Here is a 27,874-nt window from a genome sequence, read left to right as displayed (position 1 = left end):
GTGTCTGATCTGTGAACTACTGAATTTTAGTTTCTTTGACGTTGATATATTCCAGGGTAGTGTTTTGCACAATACCATGAAGATGATTTCAGAAGTTACTTCAGGAAGTTGGACCACTCATTTATTTGATTGGATATTACAACAATGTCGGTTGCAAGTGTATGATGCTCATTTCTTTGTGCAGTCTCCTTTATCAAATGATTTATGGTCGCTGTCATTTGAGATGAAGGAATTTGGGGTACAATGTAAACACATTAAGGGCTGTCTCCTAACTGGACTGGTTAATTCAGTTTTTTTGCCTTCTGGAGAGAACTCTTTAGATCTCAATGTTCAGCAAGTGGATATCAGCTTGAGGAGAGGAAATTACATTAGCTGCATTTTTCCTTCTACTGATTTGCTAGCTTCCGCGAAAGTAAAACATCTTCAGTTCAGAGAATTGAACTTTTATGCTGCCGCATTGAATTTTTCTTTATCTTCATCAGACATTTCCATCATACTTATACTTTTTGCATTGTGGTCGAAAGAATCCAACCGTGCCAGAACTGGTAAGCAACTATGGGAAATAGCAGCAACAAAAAGCAGTTCTCTGACTTCAACTCGAAAGTTTGCATTCCATAAAATTGCTAGCACTGTGTGCCTATGGTTGCGTTATGTACATGCTTATGAGAAAATGCTTTTACTGGTTGGATATCCGGTGGACGATGCGATAAAGAAATTCACTACTGTTGTTGTTCAGAGTGAAGCATATTCAAGAACTCTCAAGCAGCAGTGGGAGGTGATTTCTCAAATTGAGAAGGAACTACCTGTTGAGGCCATTGTGCAGGCACGAAGAATTATCCGTTATAAAGCATCATCATCTGGTCAACAGTCAAAGGATGGTGGTCATGGATCTACATTGAGCAGGATTTCTTGGAAAATCTGTCAATCACTTTCCCTTATTTGGATGGTCATTTGCAGTGTGCTCCATTCTGTTAAAGGCCTTCTCCTCTTGAAGAAAAAGCTGGTCAGGAACCAAGATATCTGTCACAAGCTTGGAGTTATAAATGAAGATCACATCCTAGGAAGTCACATTTGCCTATATGTCGGAGACTTTTCTATTTCAGTTTCACCAGATAATGAAGTTCCACCATCTTTTAATAGGAAGCTGGTATCAGATGTTGGGCATTCATATCCTGGTTTACTCACATTCTGTCTCTCTATTGATTTCTTCTGCGTAAGGTACTCTGAAGATGTTTCTGAACATTCCTTTTCCTTTGCATGTGGATCCTTGAAGGTTGTCTCTTCTTCTCTTACGGAGGATAAGGCCAATAAGTTCAATAATAACTTCAAAGGACGTCCGAGAAAAAATGTTCACAATCTGCAACCTACTCTATGGGGGGAACCTAACCAAATTCTCCATTCCACCGAAACTGGTGGGGCTAATCCTCCTCATGATAGTGGTGGAGATTGTGTAAATATGCGGAACTCTCTTATAGAGCAAGCATGCCTGAATTGGAGAAAGTTTTCGTCAAGGTTTAGAGAAAATGAGATCCAGAACATGGAGAATCCTTTTCTTGTTTGTGAGATTAAGGGATTTTTGACTGATCAAAGTCTCAAGAACCTTACTGCTGGATACACTACTTGTTACATGGTAATGGGGAAATTGAATTTGGTTCTGGAGTATACTGTAATAGTGTCACTTACAGTTATTTGCAGACAGATAAATGCAATATCCTGGACTACTAGCCGCATAGGGACCATTGTTGTAGAGGGTGGTTCTAGATTAGATGAGCATCCACCAGTTGCAGATTGGAATAGCAAATACAAATCATACTCTGCTGAAATTAAGGTTATGATGCCTAGACTGCTTCCGGAGAAACATATGCAAATAGCGATACACATTGCTGGTCCGCGAATCAAGCTGACATTGAGAAAGGAGGATTTTCATGATGTGGACGTGGATCTGTATCATAAGCTTGGGAATGATGAAGTGAGCCTTTCTTTTGATGCTGACGACATTGAACTGGGTGCCTCACCAAATTTGGAGTCTGATTTGACTTCCTCAAGTGGAGATACTGCAGTTTTTGATGCAGAACTGTTGAAGGACCTTGAGCAGATTGATATTGCTAAACCAAATGGTGAAGTTAATAGCAGTCGAGGGTGCACTTCACTTTCTGCCTACTTGATACTTAAAGGTCTGAAAGTTTCCCTCAACACGTTATGGGATAATCAAGGCTTTCAAATCGTCGAGCTAAATCCTTTAACTATCCGACTATTATCTTTAAGGTATCTGTTCCATTCTCATGGTTCTCTTTTTTTTTTTGCTTTCAAGCATGTGCATGTTATACTTGAGTCTCCAAGCAATTAAGTGTCCTCGTTTTCAAAATATTACATGGTAATTTTTGTTCATGAATAGTTTTTCAACAGCTTTGCTCATCCTGATTGGGATATCCATTGTTGTTTTAAGAGAACTCTGAGGCATGCCCCTTAGGTGAGTGCCGAAGAAATGAATGTGGTTGTAGATTTAGGAAATTGCTTTTATTCCCTATCAGTTTAAGGTATCCAATTTTCAGCCTGGTCATTGTAAGACAGCAAAACATCCATCAGAGAGAACAAGCAACAGAGGAAGTTTAAGTTTCTTTTTGTCGTCTAATGTTACTGTTGTATTTTGCTACTTGGAGTCAGCTTCTGTTTTCAAACTTGTAAAAACTGTACCTGATAAAGTTCCAATCCATTACTTGTCTTACCTTTGTGTGCTTCAGCGTAACACTGATGACCGTCTCAAATAGAAATTTCCTTCAGTTTCCTTTATCGGAGAAGCATTTCCTGAATATATCTAAATTATGTGGACAAAAGCTAAAGCTACTATATTTCAACGATGCTTTGGCAGGAAGGATCTGCATTCTTTGGGCTCAATAGATATTTCTCTCTCTATAGTAATGCATTGCATGAGTAGTGGATTGACGACTCTGGTATTTATGGATGAATTTGCAGTTTTGCTAAAGGTGATTCTCTTCTCTTGGTGCCTTGTAATTGCATTGTTTGGTAGTTTTCTCCTTTAGCATATGACTGAATTTTTTTTCATTATCTGCTGGGTAGTGTATTTCTTTAATCTTTATTTTCTCTCTCGTGCTACTCTGGCATTCTTTAGGATTCTGGTTGCGGTATATCTTTTAACTGTCCTTGAACATACAATCTGAACTTGGAATTCTATCTATAGCCCTTCTGTACCATCTCCACGTTTGTGAGGTAGCTTTCAGGGGTTGTCATTGTGGTCTTTATGTTTCCGACCTCCGACATAGTACTCATTGGCCTTGGTCAGTGTTGATTTACACTTAATTGATATTAACTCCTCAAATCCAAATTCAAGTCTTCCCCTGTCATTCAAACAGTTGGATTAATTGAAATCGAAAAGACTACGTTCCTTCGCAGTTTTCTCCAATATAGTACTCCCTCTGTCCCAATTTATGTGATACACTTTCCTCTTTAGTCCGTTCCAAAAAGAATGATACATTTCCTTATTTGGGAACAATTTAACTTTAAACTTTACCTTTTACGCTTAAAGAGATGATCTATAACCACACAAATATCTTTGGCTTGTTTAGACCACAAGATTCAAAGTCTTCCTTTTTTTCTTAGACTCTGAGCCCAGTCAAACTATATCACATAAATTGGGACGGAGGGAGTATTGGATACTATCCCCTTAGCACCGCAGATGATGTTCCATCCTTCCATGAGTCACTTGGTGGTTCATACATGAAGGGTTCCAGGAAACCGAGCGTAGAAAAACTGGCACTTCAGCCTGAAATTGACGTCTAGCTAGCTGTTGAAAGGACTAACACATTGAGCTAGTCTTTTATTCGCAATCTTTGCTCCCATTACAATTCCACTCTTCTAGTTGTGAACAAGTGAGAACTCAAAGATCATTTTTAGGCCTTTCCAAGTGCTAACAACTGAGGCTTCACAAACAGCCTCCTTACCATAACTAGAATCAGTTTTGCTTCCAGCCGATCTACTTTGGTGCTTCCGACCTTGTTTATGACACCTCTTCTGTAGGATCTAGAGAGAGCGTGTCTGTGGGACCGCCAACCTCCCTGATGTGTTTGGTTCTGTGGTTGGTCGTTTTTAGGACCTTGAATGACTAGACCACTATCATATTTTGTCATTTTATAACACAGGCCAGTCTTATCATTGCTTCAAAGTCCTCTTGGGCATATCCATATCATGTCCTCTTCCTCAGTAGCTTCCCCTGCATCCAAATAGCTGTATATTCTCCTTGCGCACCTTGTGTGAGCTAACTACTCTAGATATACCAGTTTCCTCTTCAAATGATGGACACTTCCACATTCTGAGAAACCCTATCGTTCTTACCTCCTCAATACTCCTTGCTCTTTCCATCGATAGTGCTCCAAGTGAAGTGTCAATATTCCTTCTTTAAGCTGCTATCTCAGTTCTGTGCTTACCTGGATTGTCTTACGAATTCCTTAAACAGGTCGTCATTCCCTATTTTTATAACAATGCAACTGCTGTTCACAGTACTCCTATCAGAATTTATGATACTTCACATTGACAGGTTGACTTGACCATCACGCAGATCACTGTAACAAGTGACTTTCAGCGCTCACTAGAAATGTATAAGCTATTCTTCTGTAATAAAAGTTGTGTGGAGTTTATACAGATGTTTGACTTTGCAATTTCTTATGGCAGGTAATATCTGGTTTGCTGCGTACAGTTTTTAAAGTTTTCAGCACGTCAAGTTTAGGTCTTAGCCAAAGTTATGAAGACCTATTAAGGCGAGAGTTTACAGATTCTGAAAGTGAAAGAGCACCCAAAAATAGAATCACACAAGTAGCTTCAGTTCTTACTGATACCACATTCAATGTCAGTACGAAATGTGAACTTAGTTCAGTGAATATGAGCCTTTACGACTCCAGGAAAGGATATAATGCACATAATAGTGTGGCAGATGCTAATACTATAGCTGACAAGAAGTCGACAGTGCAACCAATCCATGGTTATGGAATTAACATATCTCTTGCACGTTCATATATCAGGTTCTCTTTTGAAGAGGAAAACACTGACTTTCTCATTGGTTTTTCCGAGTTTGAATTTGATATATCCCGATATCAGGATGAGATTGTGGATACTTCTGATCAAGTTGAACCACAGTTGCCTGTTTTGTCTCTCAATTCCTTATATCAAGCTTCAATTCCTCATTGTGAAATAAGTTTAAGTGTTAGAGTCTTAGGGAACAATATTCTGCAGGCCAGTCAGAGAAATGTAGTGGGTGGTTCTGACTCCAGACATGATGCTTCAATGTTGTCGAATCATTCACCGTCGTTAGTAAATGATGTAAATCCTTCTTTTGATTGGTTAACTATAAGCATTTCTTTAGCTGAAGTTTATCTGGCCAGATGTGCGGTAAAGAACTTATTCCTCAGAGGTGACGAACTAAATACGCTTAAAGCTTCTCTTTCTGTTGGTGGACAATTTCAGAAAATCTCCTGCCAGTCCCAGGTTCCTATTCTGTTCTTGTAGCTTCAGATTATTGCCTGCCTATGCATTAACTTCTGTATCCCTTTGGCTAGATCCTAATTTGGACATAAGTTGCTTATTTAGTCTGGGAGGCTCTTATGATTTCTAAGGTTTAAACGGACACCAATTTGACAGGGTGGTTCTATCATTGTTGAGATAGCTGCTTTGGTGACAATGGTAGAATGCTATGGATTCTACTTTAATCAGTTGGGAGGCCTTTGGCCAGCGATGACAGAACATCTGGTTGCTCAGAATGATGTGGATACTAGTTTACGCAGGAGTTCTTCCAACCAACAGTTGGAGCAACATAAACTAGTTAATTGGGACCAGGTGGAAGAATTTGCCGTGAATCTTTCACGTGTTTCTCTGGCATTGGTGGATGGAGATAAATCTGGTATCATCTTTTTCTTTTGTCTTCACTTGTTATCAATAGATATCAGAACTCTGAGGTAGTTCTCTCATGCAGATGTACACTTTTTTTTTTTTTTAAGAATTACTACCCCATTGCATTTGAGTTCACCCAAGGTTGAGGAGTTTTTTTGATACATATAATATTATAAGGAGTATTAAGAAGCTATATAAGATTATATTGCTCTAAGAGCAGCAAGTTTCAACTTGAGTTTGTTTGCCGTATTGGAATTCTTTAGAATCTAGAGTAACATACAGTGTTATGAAAGCTGAAAAAAAAGTGCTGAGGCCTGTTGGGACTTTAAACGCAAAGTGAAAGTACAACACGGGTCTTACCCCTAATGATTAGCTAGTGTGCAATGACGAGGAGACTTTTGCTTGCTATCCATGTAGCTTTTGGCATAATAGGTTTCATCTTAGGTCAATTCTAGCTGCTCGATCTGTTTAATTGAGAACTTCTAATGCAACCGACAACATTTTAAGTGCAAGGTACAAAGGTAAAAAACGTATTTGTAATTAAAGAGTAATTAATTTAAATACAAGCAACAATTATATGGACAAAGAAATTGGAAAAAATACAATTAGGTGAAATAATTATTGTTTAACACTGTATCTTCAAGATGGAGCCTATGGGTGATGAAACACACGCCTTAGCACATTGGTGCCTCATTTGAGGCGCTGCCTAAGCAAGTAAAATGTTTAGCATGTTTTTGCAGCTAGCCTCAGGGCTTAAGTGCTAATTCTGGCTAATATTTGGTATGCCAAAATAAACAGTTTGTTCTAAACAATGTAAACAAAGCACAACTTAAAATAATGAATTTTCTGCCTTGCAGGTGAACTTCAGAAGCTTCAGCTTGAAGGTAACGGTAAACTTGAGTTTGAACTACCAAGGAAATTCTCATTTCACATAACGAACTTGTCAATTCTTTCTCAGTTACTCCATATATCTACTGAACAGCAAAGCCAAGAAACGGAACTCCATATATCTACTGAACAGCAAAGCCAAGAAACGGAAACTCCTTTGCTTTCTTCTTTCATATCTAATGATCAATCTTCCATCATTGTACATGACAATACATTAGTTGCTCCCAATTGTTTGGGTGAAGTTAATTCTATCACGAATGAAGCAAGTAGCTCAAGCCCCCCAGAACTGGGAAATCAATATCATGCAGATGATTCAAGAAAACCTTGGAGGGGTGGTACAAGTTCTCAAATTTCACTTGCCACTCCCCAGAACTATGTTTTAAAAGACTTAAATGCTAATCTGGTGGCTGAGTCGCCTTTAAAAAGCAGTGGGAGTATTTCTTTGAAGTCAAATGACTTTTGGGTTGGCAGTGGTTCTATATCTGGTTTCGACATGACTCTCTCACTGCGTGAAATACAGGTGAGGAGAAGCATCTTTGTTTAGTTATTTGTTTCTTGAGTAGAATAGTCTTCACTTCCATTATTTCCTTCTTTGAACTGCTTTCATTTACGTGCCTTGAGCCGAGGGTCTATCGGGAACAACCTCTCTACCTCCTGAGGTAGGGGTAAGGTCTGCGTACACTCTACCCTACCCTGGCCCCACTTGTGGGATTACACTGGGTATGTTGTTGTCGTTGTTGTTGAGTAGAACAGTACTCATCAGCACAAAGATAGTTCTGGCAGCCATATTTACATCGTCTAGTTATTTGTTTTCTTGTGCAGTTTTGTAATTTGTACCTTCTATAGTTATTATTCCCGAAAATACTATATAGAAACAGTGAGCATTGGGTAAATAATTTTACTAATAATGGGTAGAGGGGCCGCCCATTAGCTGGTGAATGGTTGCAGATCACAGTGACCATCTTTTGTGGTCTTGGGTTGTGGAATTACTGGAGGTAGGTATCAATGGTAGAGGTTAATTTTTGCTTTGATAAGTAGGTAGAGGTTAATGGAATTACTGCAAAAATGCAAGGTAAGGCTGCGTACAATAGACCCTTGTGGTTCGGCCCTTCCCCGGACCCCGCGCATAGCGGGAGCTTAGTGCACCGGGCTGCCCTAAGTAGGTAGAGGTTAATCAGTATTCTATTTTTTCTTGTTTTGTCTTCATTTTCGTTTTTCTTTTTGGTGCTTACCTATGGTGTTTTCTTGGGCGAGACAGAGGGGATAGTGATCCAGGTTCAAAGGTTAGATCAAATGAAGTGTTTGTTGTGACTTCCTACTAGACTCACTACTACAAAAACAACAACATAAGGGGTCTGGGGAGGGTAGATGTACGCAGACCTTACCTCTGCCTTTGCGGGGCAGAGAGGCTATTTCCGAATAGAGTCTCGGCCCAAAAGAAAAGTAGTAGGATTGCAAGAAAAATAAGACAGCAATATATTAAGATACAGAACAAATGGAGTAAACACAGCGCGACAAAACTCAACTACTTACTAACTTTCTATCTTAATCCTCGACCTCCAAATCTTCCTATCTAAGGTCATGTCCTCGGTCTGCTGAAGTTGTGCCATATCCTGTCTAATCACCTCCCCCAAGTTCTTCTTCGGCCTACCTCTACCTTTCCTAACTCCTGCGATTGCCAATCTCTCACACCTCCTAACTGGCGTATCCTCACACCTCCTCTTCACATGCCCGAACTATCCCAGTCTCGCTTCCCTCATCTTTTCCGCCATGGAGGCCTCTCCGACCTTGTCCCGTATATCTTCATTCCTAATCATATCTCTCCTAGTATGACCACACATCCATCTGAGCATCCGCATCTCCGCTACCTTCATCTTCTGAACGTGAACGTTCTTGACTGGCCAGGATTCTGCCCCTCCTGCTAGACTCGCTAAATAGCAAAAAACAAAATGTGTGATTAAGAAGGGTAACACTAGAACAAGAACAAGTGGTCAAAAGATTTGACCCCCGAAGAACTGACCCAAGTACGGACATTGCGGAAGTTTGTAGGTCATTGTGTGTGCTGTGTCAGTGGCTTAGGCTAGTTCTTGGATTCTTTTGCTTTTGGTATAGTCAATGGGTTTAGGCTGGTAGAAAGTTCAAACACATTAGCGATGTTTTCGAAAAGTGACAAAAATCATCAGGCAGTCTGTCACTCATTTATGAACAAGACTCCTTTAGTGTATGCCGGGTAAGTTTTATCCTTCAGACCTGGAGTAAATGAAATATTTCCTTCTGTGTCTAAAAAACATATCTTAGTATGGCCTATAGACTTGGGTCTGGTTCTTGTTGGCGATACTTTTAAAGGTGCCAGATCCAAAAAATTGGAATTAGCTTACAACATTCTCCAAGTAAATCTTAAACATAGAGAGAAAGAGTTAGGATTTGGGGAATCAGTGATCTGGGACTGTTCTCCATGTTTATATGTACCTCTTTAGATTTGATGCCAACGTCCATAAGGTTTCACTAGTACTCTTAATTCTTATGATAAAGGAATGATTTCTTTTATGTAATGAGCCCGACATACAAGTGTTATACATAGAATTGCTCTAAAGTTCTTTTCTTAAATCAGATTATACTTTCTGCTGGGGAATCCTTATCTGCAATCTTTAGCGTAGAAGCAACCAAAAGCATAGAGCAAACACATCAAAAGAACAGCGGAGAATCTCCTGGAAGTCTGGATGAAATGGTTCCTGATGGTAATGTTCTTTCGGCCCAGGTTGCAGAACCCATCTTTTAGTTATGAGCATATAACATTATAAGCATCTTTCTTGCAGGAACAATTGTTTCTATCAAAGATATCGACCAACATATGTATGTTGCAGTTGATAGTGCAGAAAGTGGCTACAATTTAGTTGGGGCAATCCACTATTCGCTTGTGGGAGAGAAGGCATTGTTCAGGGTATGTTCAGCTCTTATTCATTATGCGTGCCTTGCCATGTTGAAGTGACTAGAGCTTTGTGAGGTTTTTAGTTGAATCCCCAAAGGTATTGATGGAATTTGGGTTAGTTTTCGAGACTAATCCCTTCTAGATCTTTTTCCCTGGTCAGCTAAAAGCTGTTCTTTCACTACTATGTATTTCTCTATATTTACAGAAATTTATTTTTCTTTGAAGATGGCCATAAAGCTATTATTGCTTACTCCAGTCCAAAGGATTCTTCCGCTGATTTTGTAGTTGGTTATGTCTTTATCTCTAATCTCTTTTTCTTATACGTTACCCACTCAACCGATAATGGCCATCGGGACGACCTTGAGTTTTAGTCTTTTTCCATATCTTCAACTTTATAGCTTGCCAACAAATTTCATTTCTCTATAGCTGTGTCCTCCATCACTCTCTTTTATCTCAATAGTACAAATCATATGCTTATGGATGTTCTTGTACAAACATTTTAACACCTAAAATATATAGCGATACCTATAAAGAGACAGTAAATACTCCCTCCTTCCCTACTTATTAATCACTTCTCATTTATCAGGGTTTGTATAAAGATATGTACACATATACTGGTTGGTATCCTAAATTAAGTCCAAGAAACCCCGCTACTGTTTTGAAGTTTTGGAGTGAAGAAATAACTGGTTGGCATCCTCATTCTCCCTTTCACAGAGGACACACATGTGCATGACCCTTAACATGTTTTGTTGTGTCACAAACTTCTCTTGTCACTAACCAGCTAAAGCAGCTTACTTATTTTACAAAGTGCCTTGCACTTCCAATTCCCTTTTCAATGCCAATTTCTTTGAGAATTGCATCCTCCAGACAACTTTGTAGCCAAATTTTACAGATTAAAGCCCACCCTTCTTTCATTGCCACAGATTTCATCAGATTTATGAGATAGGAGTTCTTCCTGATAGACACTTCCCATCCCAGTTCAGACACATTCTGGTAAAAGGCTTTTTTCCTGCAACACTATGCAGACCAGGAAGCCGGTCTTTGTCGTGGTCCATGTCCAATCCAGTCATTTTGTCATAGGAAATTGTCCTTCCGTCTCCTAGTCTGAAGTTGTCGTGTTCTTAAGGCATCCTAAAGTTCTCTGATGAACTTCCACAGACCAGTCCCATGCAGTGTTGTCAAAGGCGTGCTTAAAGCGCGCTTAAGCCCTGAAGTGAGGCTCAAAACATGTTGAACGCTTCGCCTCGCTTTTTGTGCGCTTCAGTGTCATCATCAAGGCCTTAAGACATACTTTTCCTTGCCAAGGAGCCTCTCTTGAAGACATGACACTAGATAATTGATATTTCACTTTATGGTCCAGATCCCATCCTCCCCCCAACCAAACTTTTCTCTTAGACCTTGCCTTCACTTTGTGGTTAAACTTCCCTGGCCACCTAAAGATAAAGCTTCTGTTATGCAATATCAGGTTTCTAGTCCCAAAACTCCCTCCTTTTCTGTAATTACAGAGTTCTATTTCGCCTTTATTGAGGGATACACATTGACAAACTAAAATCTGAACGGCTGAATCTCATTATTTGTACAAAAAAGAGTGTGGTGAAGGAACAAGTAGTTTTTTTGGTTCATTAATTCTTTTGGTTTGAAGCTTTTGTTGTCTGTATATATTTTAAAATCTTTTCACATAGTTGTCCTAATCCTTTAAGTTTTTTATTCTTGGTGCTGTTCATCATCATTAAAATAATCACCCAATTGATGAAGATTAAGAAGCCCACTGTGGGTTGTAAGATCCCACCTCATCACTTTTGACTGATGAGTTTTTTGTGTGAATACAAAGTTACGTTTACTCAAAAAAAATTGATGAAGATTAAGGTAACTTTGAATTCACAGTATCTTTTTTGAGGAAACTTTTCCTTGTGCACAAAGAATGATGAGTATTCACAGTTATCTTTTTTGAGGAAACTTTTCCTTGTGCACAAAGAATGATGAGTATTCACAAAATTATGTTTTTACCTCAAAAAACGATTTGTGCATTTGTGACTAGGCTCAGTGCTTTCCCCTTTGTTATTTTCGCCTTTCATTTTTACCTTGACAGCTTTTTCACAAATCTTTTTGGCATATATGGGTATTATTCATTTTTGGAATACCATCTATTACTTGGTGGACATGGTGATTTAACCCTTTCTCTATCATCAGGTGAAGCATCACCATGTGAAAAGCTGGAATTCACAAGTTCAGTATTTGTCCTTCATCTCGTTATATGCTAAAGATGAATCAGGAGAACCATTGCGGTTGAATTGCCGTCGACGGTCTGATTTTGTTGACATTTCCAGTTCTAGTGATACTGCCTGGGCACTTTGGAGAGCGCTTCCATACAAACATGACATTTATGATGGTGATGTTGACTTGGAGACATATCTTCCACAAACTAAAAATAAATTTTATCTTGTGAACAAGAAGAATGATTGTGCTGCAGCTTTTGTTAATGGGGTCCTGGAAGTTGTCAGCAAACCTGGACACTCGTTTAAGTTTAAAGTATTTCGTGATCCTTCTCCATACGTTAACAATGTTTTTTTGGATGGTTGTCTTGAGAAGGAGCCTGGAGCAGTCAAGCTACATGACTCATGTATAAGTGAGGGAAAAGATCTGAGTCAGCTAGGAAATTCTTTTGGTATTACTTTGTCAGTGGACAAGGTTTCTTTGACCATTGTTCATGAACTTTCTGACTCCAAGGAGAAGATTCCCCTCCTCCAGGGTTCTATTAGTACCACTGAAGTTGTTATACAGATATCGAACGCTAGAGTTCGGGTTATGAGTGGGCTGGAGGTTTTGCTGTATTATTTTGATTCCCAGAAAGATATTTGGTGAGTCTCTTTAGTAAGATAATGCAATGCTACTTCATCTTTCTCTTTGATATTGTATTCTAGCAGAGGTGGTATAATATGTTGTAATTCGTATTACTCACTTGTTTGCATCATACCAGGAGAGAGCTCATGCATCCATTAGAAATTGATGTTTTCTACCGTTATAGATTTCAGAACCAGGCATTAGAAAATATTATCCTCTGGGTGCCTGGCCATTTCTATGCTAGAATTAAAGAGGTCAGATTAATATCTCTATTTTTCATGTGATTTTCTCTTCTTATTGTGCCTTTTAATGAATATTTCTGGCTTGGCAGTTGAGTATGACAATTACTGAGCTTTCGATGGACATTATTCTCTTTGTCGTTGGGGAGTTGAAGCTGGCTGGTCCATACTCCGTAAGGATCTCAACAATTTTGGCCAATTGCTGCAAGGTTCGTCTCTGACATAGCTACTCATTAAATCGTGCTTGAGATGTTTTATTTTCAATCTCCATAAGAGAATCCCCTCTTCTTAGAACCAAAATGTAGGCTAGCATAGCTATGTCAGCTGCATGTCTAAAGATTCTGTCATCATATATTGATTACAAAGTCCTTACTGAACTTTGATGTGGAGTTCTGCTGCAAGAGAAATCAGATTCCTCAATGGAAATAGTGAGTAAAAGTTGCCTGCCAAGATTCCAGATATGAATTTACTAGGTATGATGTTGTTGTTTGATTCCAGATATGAATGATAAGATGGTAGTTGAAGTACATTACTCTATAGCAATTGAGAAAAGAAGGGGGCTGGATCCTCTCTTTCTGAAAATAGCGGCATTGTGTACCCCCCTTGTAAAATGTTTCCACAGTTAATTAGTGGTTGGACCAATAATGCACATAACTATGTGGACCCACATTAGCACTGCATCTGGCTTGATTTATGGTCTCTAAATATGTCCAGTATGATGCATCTCAATTCAAATGCTTGAATGATAGATTGACAACAATCTGAGATTTAAATTTTACCTTTGGAATATGACTCAAGACTTATCAACTAACCTAAATATGTGAGTCGGAGATTTGTGATTCACATATGCATCTTTACATTGGTTAGGATACGCATTTCTTTTGGGTCCCATGTTATTTATGATGTCTTGCTATGAAACATCTCGGTAACTTTCTCTATCAGTAATCTGTCGTCCTTCGTGTATTTTGATTTGCAACAATTGCCTTCTGTTTTCTTTTCTTGTTTTATCAATTTTCATCTTCGCAATCAAGGATGTGAAAAATAAGTGGGGATGTGAATAGACGCTTCTTGGGGAATAGAAACTGATGTTCTAGAAATTAGAATGTTCTGTTAGAATCATCATCACAAACTTAATAACCAGCCTATCTTGACTTTGCATGATTGCAAAAAATGTAATGCCCATGTGCACCTTGCGGGCTGTGTTAGCCGTTGCATGAAATCTTGCTGATAGTTTTCTGAGGAAATCAAAGACCTAAAATTAGACGCGAGTCTATATTCCTGGCCAGTCTACATTCTCTTTGAGACTGAATGTTAGACAAAGCTTGTATTTGTCCATTCACGCGAAAAGTCATGCAGAGACTATAAATCTTCTAGTGTTTCATGTGTGATGTGACGTTTTTTAAACATTTTCAGGTTGAAAACCAGTCAGGCTTATCCCTTATTTGTCAGTTCTATGATAATCAAGATGTATCAGTTGCAGGAAGGCACTCCACTACCATTTTCTTGAGGTGCTTATCATAGTTTACAATGTTCTGCTTGTTTGCTTGAAACATCTGCTGCTATGATTCAGCAGAACCTACCTTGGAGACAGTCAACAACCTTTAAAGAAACTACAGAACTTGACCTACTGAGTTTTTTCCGAAATGGTAAAGTTTATTCCATACAGAACAAAGATAGAACATGACCTACTGATCATTGAAAAGAAAAAAGAAAAAAAAATTAAACTACAAAACTTGACCTGTCACAGCAGAATCAGATGGTAGTTTAATTTTCATATGTCATATGTCATGCAAATGATTGAGAATGTACTGGTTGCCCTTTGTGTAATTTTAGGATAAACAAAGTTATTTATCATTAGAGTTCCTTCTCTTATTTTACGTCGATATGACCTTTTAGATCAGCGAGACATTCTATTTACTCGGCTTCTCCCCTGGAATATGTGCAATCAGTGTTTTTCTAGTGGCATCTGGCCAACTGGCTATTGTGCTTCTGCTATGCTTGATAGTCATGCACCTGCTCCCAATCTTGAGTCTAACTTCGCAACTCGCAGCCCTATTTCACCCTTGTTCAGTGCATGATAACACCAGATTAACAGATTATGAAACAGAAAGTGCATGATGAATATATATGTCTGGAATATGTTTTTTAATTCTTTTATATCTCGCTGCTGAAATTTTCAATTGTGTGCCACATTTGTACTGAGTAAGCTCCACTGTCCTCGGCTTGCATGTACAGAATATCCTTCCACAATTTTCCTTCTTATGATCTGAAAAGTTAATCACGGATTTATCATTGGTACAGTATTTGCTTTGTGCAATTTGGATTTTAACTTGTGTGCTCATCATGTGAGGAGTCTAACTTCTTGTCTGTAACTGTAAGGCACATGGCTTTGGCAAATCGACCTCCAGAAGCATCATTTTTCTCTATCCAGCTTATGCAGCAAGGATTGCTCTCTACTTCTGTACTTCATCTTTCGCTCTTGGAAACCCAGTTATTTGCATGGAGACCACGTATAGTATCTCTGCAAGGTGCTTCAGGCTGCTCTTCCTCAACTTGTTCATTTTTGTTAATATAAATTTTGCACTAGCAGATATCATCGATTGTTAAGGCAGAGATTTTGGACTAGCTAACATCACCAAGTTGAGATAAACTATACTAGTTCTTTGTGCATATTCAATGATTTCAAAGTTGAGCTTACTAAAGTTGTTTGCTTTTTCCGCTATTGATCAGAGTCAAAAACTTTCCCTGGTCCATTTCTTGTGGCTGAAGTTTCACCCAGGACTGAGGTATCTCAGCTGATTCTACTTCTTAAGATGGATATCCACGCTTGTCTAATTCAATGTTCATATTGGTTTTCATTCCTCTTTCTCGATGTTTGTAGGATTGCTTGTCAATTGTCGTCTCTCCATTACTTCGGATACATAATGACACCGATTTCTCCATGGAACTGCGTTTTCAACGTCCTCAGCGTAAGGAAATTGATTACGCTTCTGTGAGGCTGAACGCTGGGGACACGATTGACGATTCTATGGCAGCCTTTGGTGCAATAAATCTCTCTGGTGAAAGAAAGAAGACGCTAAATTCTTTGAGTGTGGGTATGTTTCAAGGCTATTTCTCCTTTTCAAGTTTAGATATAGAAATTGCCTGCCTTCGGGAAAAGAACTCTACAGAATTGATTCTGATGTCAAGAATGTTAGCTTTCTAGACGAAGTCGAACTACTAACTCCTATTTTGACTCTCAGATAAGAGAATGGATATCTTGTCTAGACTCCTCAATGGGGCTAAAATCTGCTATCTTTAATAATTTTCTGCAAACTGCAAATTCTGAAAAAGTATCCAAAAAAAAGTTCTTAACTGGAAATTTAGAAACGCTTGTAATTGAATGAGGAACAATACAGACTTTAAATAGGTAACAATGACCAAACTTTTTACTGCAAACAAAGATACACAAGCTTCAAAAGGTTGCTTGTTATCTGAACTTTTTTTTTTCCTTCGAGTAGTCAAGATGAACCCGGGCTATAGGCTCTGCATAGCACTTTTGTAGAACAACATGAGACTAAGAATGACATTTTGTATCTACTTATCACTTTCTAGAAGCTGTTCAAGGCATATAGACTGGTAGTAGGAGCTAGAATTCAGTTGCTCAATACTAGACTTCTTATATTAGCTCATAATTTTTCTTGGATTTATTCTTGGAACAAATTCACTATGTGGACAATGACCTTTGCTTAATTATGCATCTCTTTGACAGGGAACACTAGCTCTAGCCTCTTTGGTATGTGACTCTTTGGCCCAAAAAAAAAAAAAAAAACATATTTTTACTTAAGTTTCTGTAAATTCATGCTGTCTTATTACAAGAATATAAATTGTGCTCTGTTCAGATAGAAGAAAATTTTAAAACTTTAAAATGAAGAAACGCTAAGTCTGAGCAAAAATTGCTGAGTGGTACCTAGGAGGAACTGAGAACATTATTTCTGTGTCTTCTAAAGTAACAAGCGCAAAAAAGCCCATGGGGCTTGAAGCGAACAGTGATGTAAAGCGCACGGCTCTTTGAAGTGAAGCACATACTTTACTAAAAATAAAAAATACCAAACATATGGAATTTGTACTATAATAATCAAAGTTCAATCAAAATAACTATTTTCAACATCTAAGTACGATAAGACAAATTATACGCAACTGCTCAAAGTTGAGAATCAAAGGAACAATCGCATCTCTTTTGTATCACTTTGCGTATCATTGTTTGGAGCACACACTTCTCTGAAGCACATGGCTTCACTCACGAAGTGATAACTCCTCGCTTAGCATGGCTTCATTGCTTTAAGCGACAAAGGAAGGGCTTTTCATAGCACTGGTTATTGCAAATTACTCCTATTGTCTTTTGTGCTTATCAGCTAATACCTAAAATTTTGTCAAATTTAATGGCTAAATTGCTTCCGGAAACCATGATATATCTGATGGTTCTTTAGATAAAGACTGAAGGTGCTTCGGGTGTTATGATGTTAAAAACTCAGTTTCTCATAAAAAAAGAATACAGAAATATATTAAGGCTCAGTCAATCCCATCGTGAAAATACTCTATTCTGTCTTACCTTATAGTAAATGTGCAACATCAACATTCTTACCATATTTACTTAGTTTGGACATTGTTGGTGTTCTATTACAGCTAATAAGCACTTGTTTATTCAAGCCAGATATTGATACCCCTTGACTGAATATGCTCCTATCAAGGAAATCCATGATATTGGAAATTAATTTGCAGGTAACTTCCTATTTTCTTTTAGACCTGAAGTTACAGACGACTTAACAAATTTTGAGAATCCATCAGCTTGCTGGTCGGATGATCTTAGAGGTGGAAAGCCTGTTCGATTATCTGGGATATTTGATAACCTAACTTACCAAGTGCGGAAAGCATTTTCTTTTCAACCAATGAAATATTCCTTAAGTACGGCACATTGTGATATTAAGTCAGAGGATGGACGAGTAGCAAAGATTCATTTTCTGATTGAAAGCATTGGGAAAGATGTGCCTATCATACATCCAGATAACTTCGGATATGCGCATGTAGATAAAAGTTCACCAGTTACCTTGCAAGAGCAGAAAGAAATCTTTCTGCTTCCTACTGTTAGCTTCTCCAACTTCTTAGATATGGAGATTCATGTGAAACTCAATGATACAGGTAATAGCAAATTAAGTCTGGTTCAAGTGTTAGTTGATGTATTGTATTACTGACTTTTCTTTAGTACAGGTCTGCCATCTACTAATGGTGTTGACTGCATACGCAGTGGGGCAATTATTCCCTCTGGGTCGTCTGTAAACTTATATGCAAATCCTGCTTCAATTTATTTCATTGTCACTTTAACTTCATTTGGTACAAGCTGCAAGCCAATCAATAGTGGTGACAGTGCGAAAAGGCTGCAGAAGCACAAAAGTAAAGTTCAGTTTTTGGATATTGAATTAGATTTTGGCAATGGGAAGTATTTTGCATTACTAAGATTATCTCGTGGACTAAGAGGGATTTTGGAGGTAATTTTCCGGCTTAGCTGCTTATTACCTAACTGTTAGGTATTAAATTTGTCCCCGTGTGTGCAGGCTGCTGTATTTACTTCTTACACCCTGGAGAATAAGACCGAATTTTCTTTGTTTTGTTTTCCTGCGAATCATAAGCTTGTTTCTAGGTAATCTTCGATTGAAGATGATTTGTTATTTGTCACTTGGCTCAGTTTTGTCCTTTGCTGAGTGATACTATTATATCCAGGCATGAGGAGGAAAATATTGCATCCCCGGTGTCTCCAGAATTAGGATATCATCTTCCTCCCAGATCAGTAAAACCATGGTTCAGCAAGTAAATCCTTTCTACTTCAATTCGCTAGTTCTAGTTTTGTTGAGTCCTTCATATTGTCTCTCCTTTTTCCAACTGTCAGCGGTTATGAACTCTAGGCATAACGTTTTTTGACCCTGCATAATTCTTGCTTACCATTGCTAGATGCCACAAGGTGCAGATCAGACTCTTGGACGAGAGAGCTTCTAAAGCACCCTTGGACTTGGATGCTTTATCAGGCCTTACAGGGCTGAACCTTGAAGTGGAAGGAAAATCTGGTTCCAAAACTGTTACAAAGTTAGGGGTCTCTTTGAAACCATCTGTTAGCAAAGTAGTTCCGCTGCAGGTTGTATCAATGTATCCCAGATATGTCATAGTAAATGACTCAGACGAAGTCATCACTGTCCGTCAATGTTTTTTGGAGGTTTGTATTTGTTCTAGTTTTCAGATGCTCGCTTTCACTTACTGTGTTAAACTGATAAGAGTTGAGGACTAAATCCATTTTTGTCTTAGGAGGATGGCACTGACACAATTGTTACACTGAACAGTAAACAGAGAGCACCATTAACTTTGAGGAGTAGAAATGAGATGACAACAATGAAAAGAAACACCTTCTTAGAAAATTTCCTCAAAAAACATGCAAAATCCCAGAATGATTCATCATATTTTGTTCAATTTCAACCAAATAAGGCCAGTTACTCCTGGTCAGGACCAGTTTGTATTGCTTCACTTGGACGATTTTTTCTTAAATTCAAGAAGTTGTCTGAGTATTCTGTTCAACAATCAGATCTTGCAACTCAGCATAACTCAGACATGTGTGAATTTGCCACTGTTCATGTGGTTGAAGATGGTCCTACAATTGTATTACGCTTCCATTGGCCAGCAAATATGGACCTGCCTTACCGCATTGAGAACCGCTTGGAAAATACTTCTATTACATATTATCAGAAGGTTTTGCATCTCTTTCATTGTTTTCAATGCTTTGACCTTACAAGTTGCAACATATCACTATCGTGAAATTAAATCTTATTGCGTTTTTTTATCTTGGAGAACCTTCAGGGTTTAATAGAGCCGGAGGTTTTGGCATCTGGAAGTAGTGTTGGCTATGTCTGGGATGACCTGACACTTGCTCATAAGCTTGTTGTCCAGATTGATGGTAGCTGTTGACATCTTAAACCTTTCACTAGAACAGATTCTACAGAAGTTTAATTGCATATATTAATGATGCGTGCTCCTTATTTTAGTCTTTATTTTTCAGTTAAGATAAGTCTCTTGTATTTTTATACGTTGATGTTGTATAGTGTGAACCATCTCATCAAAAGTCTTAGCTGTTGGAAGGGAAATGCTTTTTTATTTGCTTTTGAATTATTTGATTAGTCTAGTTATAAAGGAGTGTCTTCACAGATATGCATTGACTATTGAATTTCAAAGTTTTGTTGAAAGATGATACAATTCTGCGGAAAGGTATGGTAATTTATCAATACCAATCAACTAATACGTCTCAGTCCCAAACTAGTTAGGGTCTCCTATATATGAATTCTCTATATTCATTCTCAGGCTCATTTTGTTGATACTTTTTTAAGGCATATTAGGGGTTTTCTATGACTAGAGGTTCTCTAATGCTCACACTTAACCCTACACTAATATTTAAGTCTCTAACCAGATCAGAAGGACTCTTAATGCAACTGTAACAACAACAACTAAGCCTTAATCCTCATTAGTTGGTCTCATCTATATGGACCATTTCCTTGCATTAAAAATTATAACTAGGCAAATGAAGAATCAGACTTGCTCTCTGTTTGATTGGAGGTACTGCTTTTACCTTTTGTGATGGGAAGTACTTGTCTTGTTCACTTGCATATGTATTTCTTTTCCTTCAACTTAGTATGACTGCATTATCTTATTTTTGGTAATTTTTATCTTGCAGCTGTACATCTACTACGTGAAATAAACTTGGATAAAGTGCGTGAATGGAAACCATTTTACAGAATTAAGCAACAGAGAGGTTTAGGGTTTCATTTACCTCTGGAAAAGAAGCCAGAAGATCCAAAGAAAAATAACTATGGGCAATTAACTGGCATGGAGATCACTAAGCTGGGTTATGAAGTATATGCAGAGGGCTTGACTAGGGTTCTGAGAATTTGCGAGTATTCTGATAGACGAAGAGGGGAAACTTCATTCCATTCTTGCACAAAGATGCAGCTAAGAATCTCCTATTTTGCGATTCAATTACTGGAACGTGCAAAGCAAGTAAGTATATGATTATTTTTAATTTTTTCCATTGTGTCTTTAACCGTCTTTCATATAGTTGTTTGATTCTTCCAAACTAACAGTTTGAATTTGCTTGAGTGAATTGATTTTTTCTGAAAATAAATAATCCTTTTTATATGCATCTCATCTGGAATTAGTTATAACAACGAAAGCAGTATGTTCCTTCTACCAGAAATTTCCCTTGAGAATAAGTCATCTGCATAGCCATCCAGTCTGCCTTTCTTACTGAGGAGGTTTGGCACTTTTGAGGAAATGGAATTTTGTATAGTAATACCACAGTCTACTGGTTATTCATCTTCTGTTTCTTGAGATCAGTTTTATTCATTTTCTATCCTATGACGAAATGTAATGGTGTATCATATTCCACAGGATGTTCGCATCCCCCTCTAAGTCACATACTCTCTCCTCCCCTAGCTTTTCTTGAAATGGTAACTGGTTAGCACTTTAATGCCCACCACTGAATTCTCGATTGCTTTCAAGTTTTCCTCTTTCTTACTCTACCCTTACGCTTTACACCCAAGACCACCAATCTATGTTGGGTGGTCAACGCTTCTCCTGGTATAACCTTACAGTCCTTACATGAGGTTCTATCCCGTCTTACATACGATAGTCTATTTGACTATGGTTAACCCCACTCTTAAATTTGAGGGATAATTTCATAAACCTCCCCTGAGGTTTAGCCTTATAACACCTGGACTATGATTCCAGTTTTGTGATCTAGTAAGCAGGAATGAAAGAGAGGAATTTAACATCAGAATTATCAAATAGCTTGTGTATAATTCAATATCCAATAACAAACTCATCTTGGCTTCCATGTGGCATTTTATGTGCAACCTGATTAATTGTGCTCAATTGCTTAAAAGATGGTTCATTTACCTGATGTCCATATTCGTCTTTCAACCTACTGAAGGATGTAGTTGACAAGGATAAGGGCAATGGATTGATGTACAATCCAATCATTATGGCAAGACTAAATAGGATAGACTTTGATGCCATGTTTGCTGAAAAGCACAAGCTCAACCATCTCAGTGTACAGGTAATCTTCTTTTCTGGTGCTTTATATTCATTTCTGTGGTGCATCTCGTTTACCCCCCGAGTCTGGTTTTGATGACTTGGTTGATGGTATTCTTAACCTCAAGCTGCTGATGTCTCTGTAATCATGGTGCAGTCACTGAGTGTGGAGCCTAAGTGGGTTGGAGCTCCTTTTGCATCAATACTTCGGAGGCACCAAATAGAAAACTGTGACACAAATGACCGAGTCCTCCGTGTTGGACTTGTTCTAGTTTCATCAAGTTCTAGTGTCAAACTTGTCCGACACTTATCAATTGTTCTTCAGGTAATACTGTACTGTACATAAATACCACACGAATCTCTTCTTCTTTGGAACTATTATATTCTTGTACAAGTTCTAACTGTTTTGGCAGGGACATTTAAAGGTCTTTAACATAATGTTCCAAGATCAATAGGGAATTGACGTGTGTTTGTCCCATCTTTATATCACTGAATTTTGTTTGCAGCCCCTTGATTTCAACCTCGATGAAGAGACGTTAATGAGAATTGTTCCTTTCTGGAGAACGTCCCTCAGCAATACAAATACTCCTAGTCAGAAGTATTACATTGATCATTTTGAGATCCATCCTGTTAAGGTGTCTACAGAACTTTGGTTTCACTATGCCCCCCTCCCCAGGGAAGTTGTTTTTACACCAGGAGGAAAACTAAGTCACAGATTTAACTCATCTTTTCTTTCCTGTTAATGTTGCTGAAGGTTGTGGCAAGCTTTCTTCCAGGGGAATCTTATGCTAGCTATAGCTCCACGCAGGAGACACTGAGATCCTTACTTCACAGTGTTATAAAGGTCTGATACATAGTGCTTCCTCTGTCCTATTTACGTGACACCATTCAAGTGGAATTGAGCTTAATATGTTGAAATAGCTTGTTTATCAAATTAAGATAGTAGTTGAAAAGTTAGTTCCAGAGAGAACACACCGCGTTAAAGTTTAATTTTGATAAATAAATTAGGATTGTTGAAACTTGTGAAAGTTGTAAACAATATTACTAGTAGGATGATGTCAAATTGTGCCAGTATAATGTCAATTGAGGAGGGATATTCAAATACTGTACAGTTGTTCACTTACTATTCGAGCAAAGGTCTGGTTCTTGATTTTACCTGATGTGTAACATTCAGTCTCTGATATCTTCATTTTTAGATACCTCCCATAAAAAATATGAGTGTAGAGCTCAATGGCATCCTTGTAACTCATGCATTGGTCACTTTGCGGGAGTTGTCAATTAAATGTGCCCAACATTATTCCTGGTAAGCCTGTGCTTACTTCTATGGTCTATGTTCTCAATAATTATTGTTCAATAGCAGCTGAAAATTGCCGTTCACTCTAGGTATGCAATGAGAGCAGTCTACATTGCAAAGGGAAGTCCCTTGCTGCCACCAGCTTTTGCTTCTATTTTTGATGACTTAGCTTCATCATCTCTCGATGTATTCTTTGATCCTTCTACTGGTCATGTTAATCTTCCTGGCCTCACCATAGGTATGCCCGTGAAAACTCTGAAATCCTCTGGTTACTGCTCGGTGCATCCATGTTTAGACTTTAGATGAGTATTGCTGAGTTACATGACCTGTGTTTTCGTGGACAAGTATTTGTGTGGCTAATCTCCTTTGACGCATTGGTGCTTTTTGGGGTCTCTTGTGGCAGCTACACAAATACTTGTCCATGAAAACACCAGTCGAATTTGCCTGTGCATCAGAGTACCAAGAAACTAATACTTCATGTGGACTTGAAGAAAAAACTTGTGTTTTTATGGAGACTATTTGAATATTACAGTGTGTTCTTATTTTGGGGAATATGCCTTAGCAAAATATGCTTCTTACCAGAAATGATCTTCTTGTGTTGTGTGCTGTTTCTGTACATCGTATAGCTTGTCAGAAAGTGAAACTTGTTTAGCAAAATTATCTTGCTAAAGTGGCATATTAGGCAGGCGAATGGAAGTAGCTTGTCTATCAAGGCAAAATCAGGACGTACTAATGAGATAATTTGTAACTTAATCCAACCTGATAACTAGAACAAATTTAAACCAAGGAGAGTTTCCAAACCATAAAACTGTTCGGATATTTGAATTCCAGTGCGAACAGATTGAATAGGATGTCAGGACTTTACACAGTACTTTATACCCAACTCTCATGAGAGTAATGATATCTGCTTTTCTGGTCCAATTTTGCTTTATAATGAAGAATTAGCATGCCAATATATGCTGCTGATCTCTTGGAATTTACCCGAGGGTCTACCGGAAACAGCCTCTCTACCCACACAAAGGTAGGGGTAAGGTCTGCATACATCCTACCCTTCCCAGACCCCACTTGCGGGACTACACTGGGTATGTTGTTGGTGTTGTTGGTCTCTTGGAATTTACTGGCAAGTATGACTTTTCCCATCTATTTCTGTATGTTGCCTTATTGAAGTCTGTGCTTGCGTTTGGATGAAGGTACATTCAAACTCATTAGTAAGTGTATTGATGGTAAAGGGTTTTCTGGAACAAAAAGATACTTCGGTGATCTAGGGAAAACTGTAAGTTCTATATTTTAGTTAATTTTGTTGTCATAATTGATTTGCCATTGACAATGACGCCCAGAGGCTGTTTCTTATGCAGTTAAAGTCAGGAGGATCAAATATCCTGTTTGCTGCTGTCACTGAAATATCAGACTCGGTTCTGAAAGGAGCAGAAGCAAGTGGTTTGAATGGAATGGTAAGAACATCTGGTCTGATGGCATTCCAAATACTGTAACTACTAAGTTTTAAACTTGAAACGCTCAATTAACCTTGATCTAGTTCTGAGTTAGGCACTATTTCAGGTTGTAGTTTGTCTCTGCCATCCAAATTAATTTCATCTGTTCTTTCCAGGTGAATGGTTTTCATCAAGGAATACTTAAATTGGCAATGGAACCTACGCTACTGGGGAGTGCTTTCATGGAAGGTGGCCCTGATCGAAAAATTAGGCTTGATCAAAGTCCTGGGGTTGATGAGGTATGATGCATTTGCGGTGATGATTGCTTATCCATCTCAACTTCTTTTTGTAGAGAGATAACAGCCAGCTTTAACTCATGTCTAGCTGGCCACTCGCCCTGGATCTTTATGACTTCTATCTTGTAAAAGGGCAAGAGGATGAATTTTATCATGGAAAGAATCAGTTTGCACGACATCGAATAACCACACATTAAACTGCATAACACCTGTATACTGGTGAACCAAATAACTGTTGATGGAGTAAAAATCATCAGCTATATACTACATGACATTAACTTCAGGTGCAACTACTTAGTTAATTGAAGTTCCTCCTTGCAAATTGTGGAATTTCTGCTAGTTATGTCGTCATTTTATGCGGAGGATTCGACTCATCATGTCTATGGACCTAAAAGTTGTAATATGGCCTACAAGAATCTAATTTGATCAACTATAATCTATTTCTTATCAAAGAAAATGGCCTACAGGAGTCCAAATTCTTTTGATGGGAGAATCTGGCGAGATGGCTCTGAAGAGCTTGAAATTTTAAAAATAGTTGTTGAGGAAGCTGCATCTGATATCTAACTGCGGATCTGTTTAATCTAACTGAATGAATATCTCCCGCTAGTTCTGTTACATTATCTGCTGTTATTGCTCTTGTTGCCAGTGTGACAGTTTAGGCGTGCTCTCTCCTGTGGTTTTTTGGGGTTATACAAACACTCCTGGTGCTGAATATTCAATGCACTGCAGTTACTGTCATCTCATATCTAGTGGTGTTTCTGATGTTATAGTTATTCTAGCATAGTAAAGCATCAAATTAGTGACTCTTTTTGGTTGTGATGCAGCTTTACATTGAAGGATATCTGCAAGCCATGTTAGATACATTGTATAAGCAAGAATACCTGAGAGTCAGAGTCATTGACAACCAGGTAACTAAACTATGTTCTCAGTGTGTGTGTGTAGTTTGCCTTTTCATAAAATATTTTAAACTTCGAAACATGTAATACTGTTTTTTGTTTAATATGCCACCGCCAAAAACTTCTAGCACTGTAGTTACCTTCTTCATGAGACTAAACTTTCTTGTCAGAGCTAGTAGATTGGTAATACATGAGGGCATTGATAGCTCGCTCAACTCTAATTCTCGTTTCATAGCAAATTAAGTGCACAGTTAGTGATGCCAATCTCAAGGTGCAACATAAATTGCAAATATTTTTTTATGTTTTTTATATTCTGAAGGTTATCCTGAAGAACCTACCACCAAGCAGTTCTCTTATAGAGGAGATTGTGGAACGTGTGAAGGGATTTCTTGTTAGCAAAGCATTGTTGAAAGGAGATTCTTCAACAGCTTCTCGCTCCTTGCGTCACATTAGGGGGGAACGTGTGAGTATTACCATCTTTGGATGTTGATTACGTAGTATGATGATACTGTATTGTCATCTCCGCGCTCCATTACTGAGTTACTCCAATTTATGTGCACTCTTTGCATAAAGCACATTCTACTTGGTAAATTGAGGAATTTCGTTCTGTCTTCTATATTCTCATATTGAAGTTCTTTTTTGTTTTAAAACGACTGCCCCAAAAAGAGATTATTTGTGGTTCTGTTCTGTTTGTTTGACACTGCTGTTAATGTTTTATTTCTTTAGGAATGGAGAGTACTACCAACAGTTCTGACCTTGGTTGAACACCTTTTTGTGAGTTTTGCAATTCGAGTGCTACGGAAGCAAGCTAGTAAAGCAGTTGGGAAAATGAATTGGAAGCAGAAAGTGGAAGCTGATGATCAGAAAGCCATTGTACCTGCATCTGGCCAAAAGCTCAACTTTGTGTGGAAATGGGGAATTGGAAAGTTTGTTCTGTCAGGGATACTAGCATATGTGGACGGACGGTTATGTCGCTATATATCTAATCCTGTAGCTAGAAGGATTGTTAGTGGCTTCCTATTAAGTTTCCTGGAGAGAAATGACGAATAACATATCTTTCTCTCAGGCTTTTTCGAGGAAAAATAAATGGCCAGTGCGTTATCCCTATGTAAGGATAAACGATAGTACTTCCCTTTCATTTTCATTAGTGTGTTCTATATGTTATGGAATTTAAAAGGGGGAAGAAATAATTTTGACACGGTTAAATGTAAATAACAAGAGCAAAAAAAGTATATAGAGTTTTATTCAGAGGTTTCCATGTGAATAATAAATGGCAAGTGCCTCTTCATTTTTTATATCAGTGTTGCTATTAGCTATGTAATTTAAAAGGGGAAGAAATATCTGCCACACGTGTTAAATATTTGTAAGAAATCAAATATATTTTTAAAAAATTATTGGTCCTTACCATGTAAATGTCATTTTTCACGTGAGCGTGCCATTAATGATAAAATTATAGAAATTTCAAATATGGGAATATGTTGAATTTTTAAAATGCAGCAAAAAGAGATATGTTCTATATTTAAAACTAAAAAGAATGGAATAATAAACTGAACATCAAATCGATGCGCTTGATTTGGAAGAATAGTGTTACATGTTTACGATAAACGGCGTATTTCAGTTGGCAAAAGAATTAATCTCGTATTCTATTGTGGGGGCCGAATATTAACAAGATATAACAATAATAACATGCACGGTGTAATATATAAGTGGGGTTTTGAAGGGCGGTATGTATGCAGATTTTACCCCTACTCTCGTGGGGTTGGGAGGCTTTTTTTTTTTTTGATAGAATATCATCACAAATAGTGTTTTGGGAGGATGGTATGTATGCAGATTTTATTTACCTTTGTGGGGTTGGGAGGCCGTTTTTGACAGAGTGTCGGCTCAAAAAGAAATATAAGCCAGAATTGTAAGAAAAAGAATTAAGTGCAATAGTTACCTCTTACGCACTCGGTTTGTAAAGAAAACTAGTGACGCAGCCCATTGTTTCCATAATCCTTCAGTCTCCTCCTTTCCCTTTCAACTTTTCAAGTTTCAAAAGACTTGGTCCCCCCTCTTTCTCTT

At 38.1% G+C, this 27,874-nt stretch overlaps 1 protein-coding gene across 1 annotated transcript in view; it reads left to right on the top strand.

Moving 5' to 3' along the window:
• The window catches only part of LOC132046925 (uncharacterized), a 29,569-nt gene extending 2,461 nt beyond the window's left edge, over window positions 1-27,108 (top strand). The window contains exons 3-36 of the mRNA XM_059437766.1: window positions 56-2,265; window positions 2,870-2,984; window positions 4,687-5,496; window positions 5,650-5,908; window positions 6,756-7,306; window positions 9,398-9,524; window positions 9,603-9,727; window positions 11,906-12,573; window positions 12,693-12,810; window positions 12,888-13,004; window positions 14,209-14,303; window positions 15,175-15,323; window positions 15,526-15,581; window positions 15,677-15,890; window positions 17,557-17,973; window positions 18,043-18,320; window positions 18,387-18,472; window positions 18,553-18,639; window positions 18,781-19,039; window positions 19,129-19,566; window positions 19,675-19,771; window positions 20,543-20,865; window positions 21,797-21,922; window positions 22,055-22,222; window positions 22,404-22,532; window positions 22,652-22,741; window positions 23,094-23,200; window positions 23,281-23,429; window positions 24,382-24,464; window positions 24,547-24,642; window positions 24,798-24,920; window positions 25,742-25,825; window positions 26,133-26,276; window positions 26,540-27,108. Of these exons, the coding sequence (XP_059293749.1) occupies window positions 56-2,265; window positions 2,870-2,984; window positions 4,687-5,496; window positions 5,650-5,908; window positions 6,756-7,306; window positions 9,398-9,524; window positions 9,603-9,727; window positions 11,906-12,573; window positions 12,693-12,810; window positions 12,888-13,004; window positions 14,209-14,303; window positions 15,175-15,323; window positions 15,526-15,581; window positions 15,677-15,890; window positions 17,557-17,973; window positions 18,043-18,320; window positions 18,387-18,472; window positions 18,553-18,639; window positions 18,781-19,039; window positions 19,129-19,566; window positions 19,675-19,771; window positions 20,543-20,865; window positions 21,797-21,922; window positions 22,055-22,222; window positions 22,404-22,532; window positions 22,652-22,741; window positions 23,094-23,200; window positions 23,281-23,429; window positions 24,382-24,464; window positions 24,547-24,642; window positions 24,798-24,920; window positions 25,742-25,825; window positions 26,133-26,276; window positions 26,540-26,863 (9,222 nt within the window). The 3' untranslated portion in view covers window positions 26,864-27,108. The remainder of the gene's footprint in view (window positions 1-55; window positions 2,266-2,869; window positions 2,985-4,686; window positions 5,497-5,649; window positions 5,909-6,755; window positions 7,307-9,397; window positions 9,525-9,602; window positions 9,728-11,905; window positions 12,574-12,692; window positions 12,811-12,887; window positions 13,005-14,208; window positions 14,304-15,174; window positions 15,324-15,525; window positions 15,582-15,676; window positions 15,891-17,556; window positions 17,974-18,042; window positions 18,321-18,386; window positions 18,473-18,552; window positions 18,640-18,780; window positions 19,040-19,128; window positions 19,567-19,674; window positions 19,772-20,542; window positions 20,866-21,796; window positions 21,923-22,054; window positions 22,223-22,403; window positions 22,533-22,651; window positions 22,742-23,093; window positions 23,201-23,280; window positions 23,430-24,381; window positions 24,465-24,546; window positions 24,643-24,797; window positions 24,921-25,741; window positions 25,826-26,132; window positions 26,277-26,539) is intronic.
• The last annotated feature ends 766 nt before the right edge of the window (window positions 27,109-27,874 follow it).

Source organism: Lycium ferocissimum, chromosome 2 (genome assembly GCF_029784015.1).
Source record: "Lycium ferocissimum isolate CSIRO_LF1 chromosome 2, AGI_CSIRO_Lferr_CH_V1, whole genome shotgun sequence".
NCBI classification, from domain to species: Eukaryota; Viridiplantae; Streptophyta; class Magnoliopsida; order Solanales; family Solanaceae; genus Lycium; species Lycium ferocissimum.
Note: the sequence above shows the minus strand (reverse complement) of the source record. Positions and strands in the feature narration are given on the sequence as shown.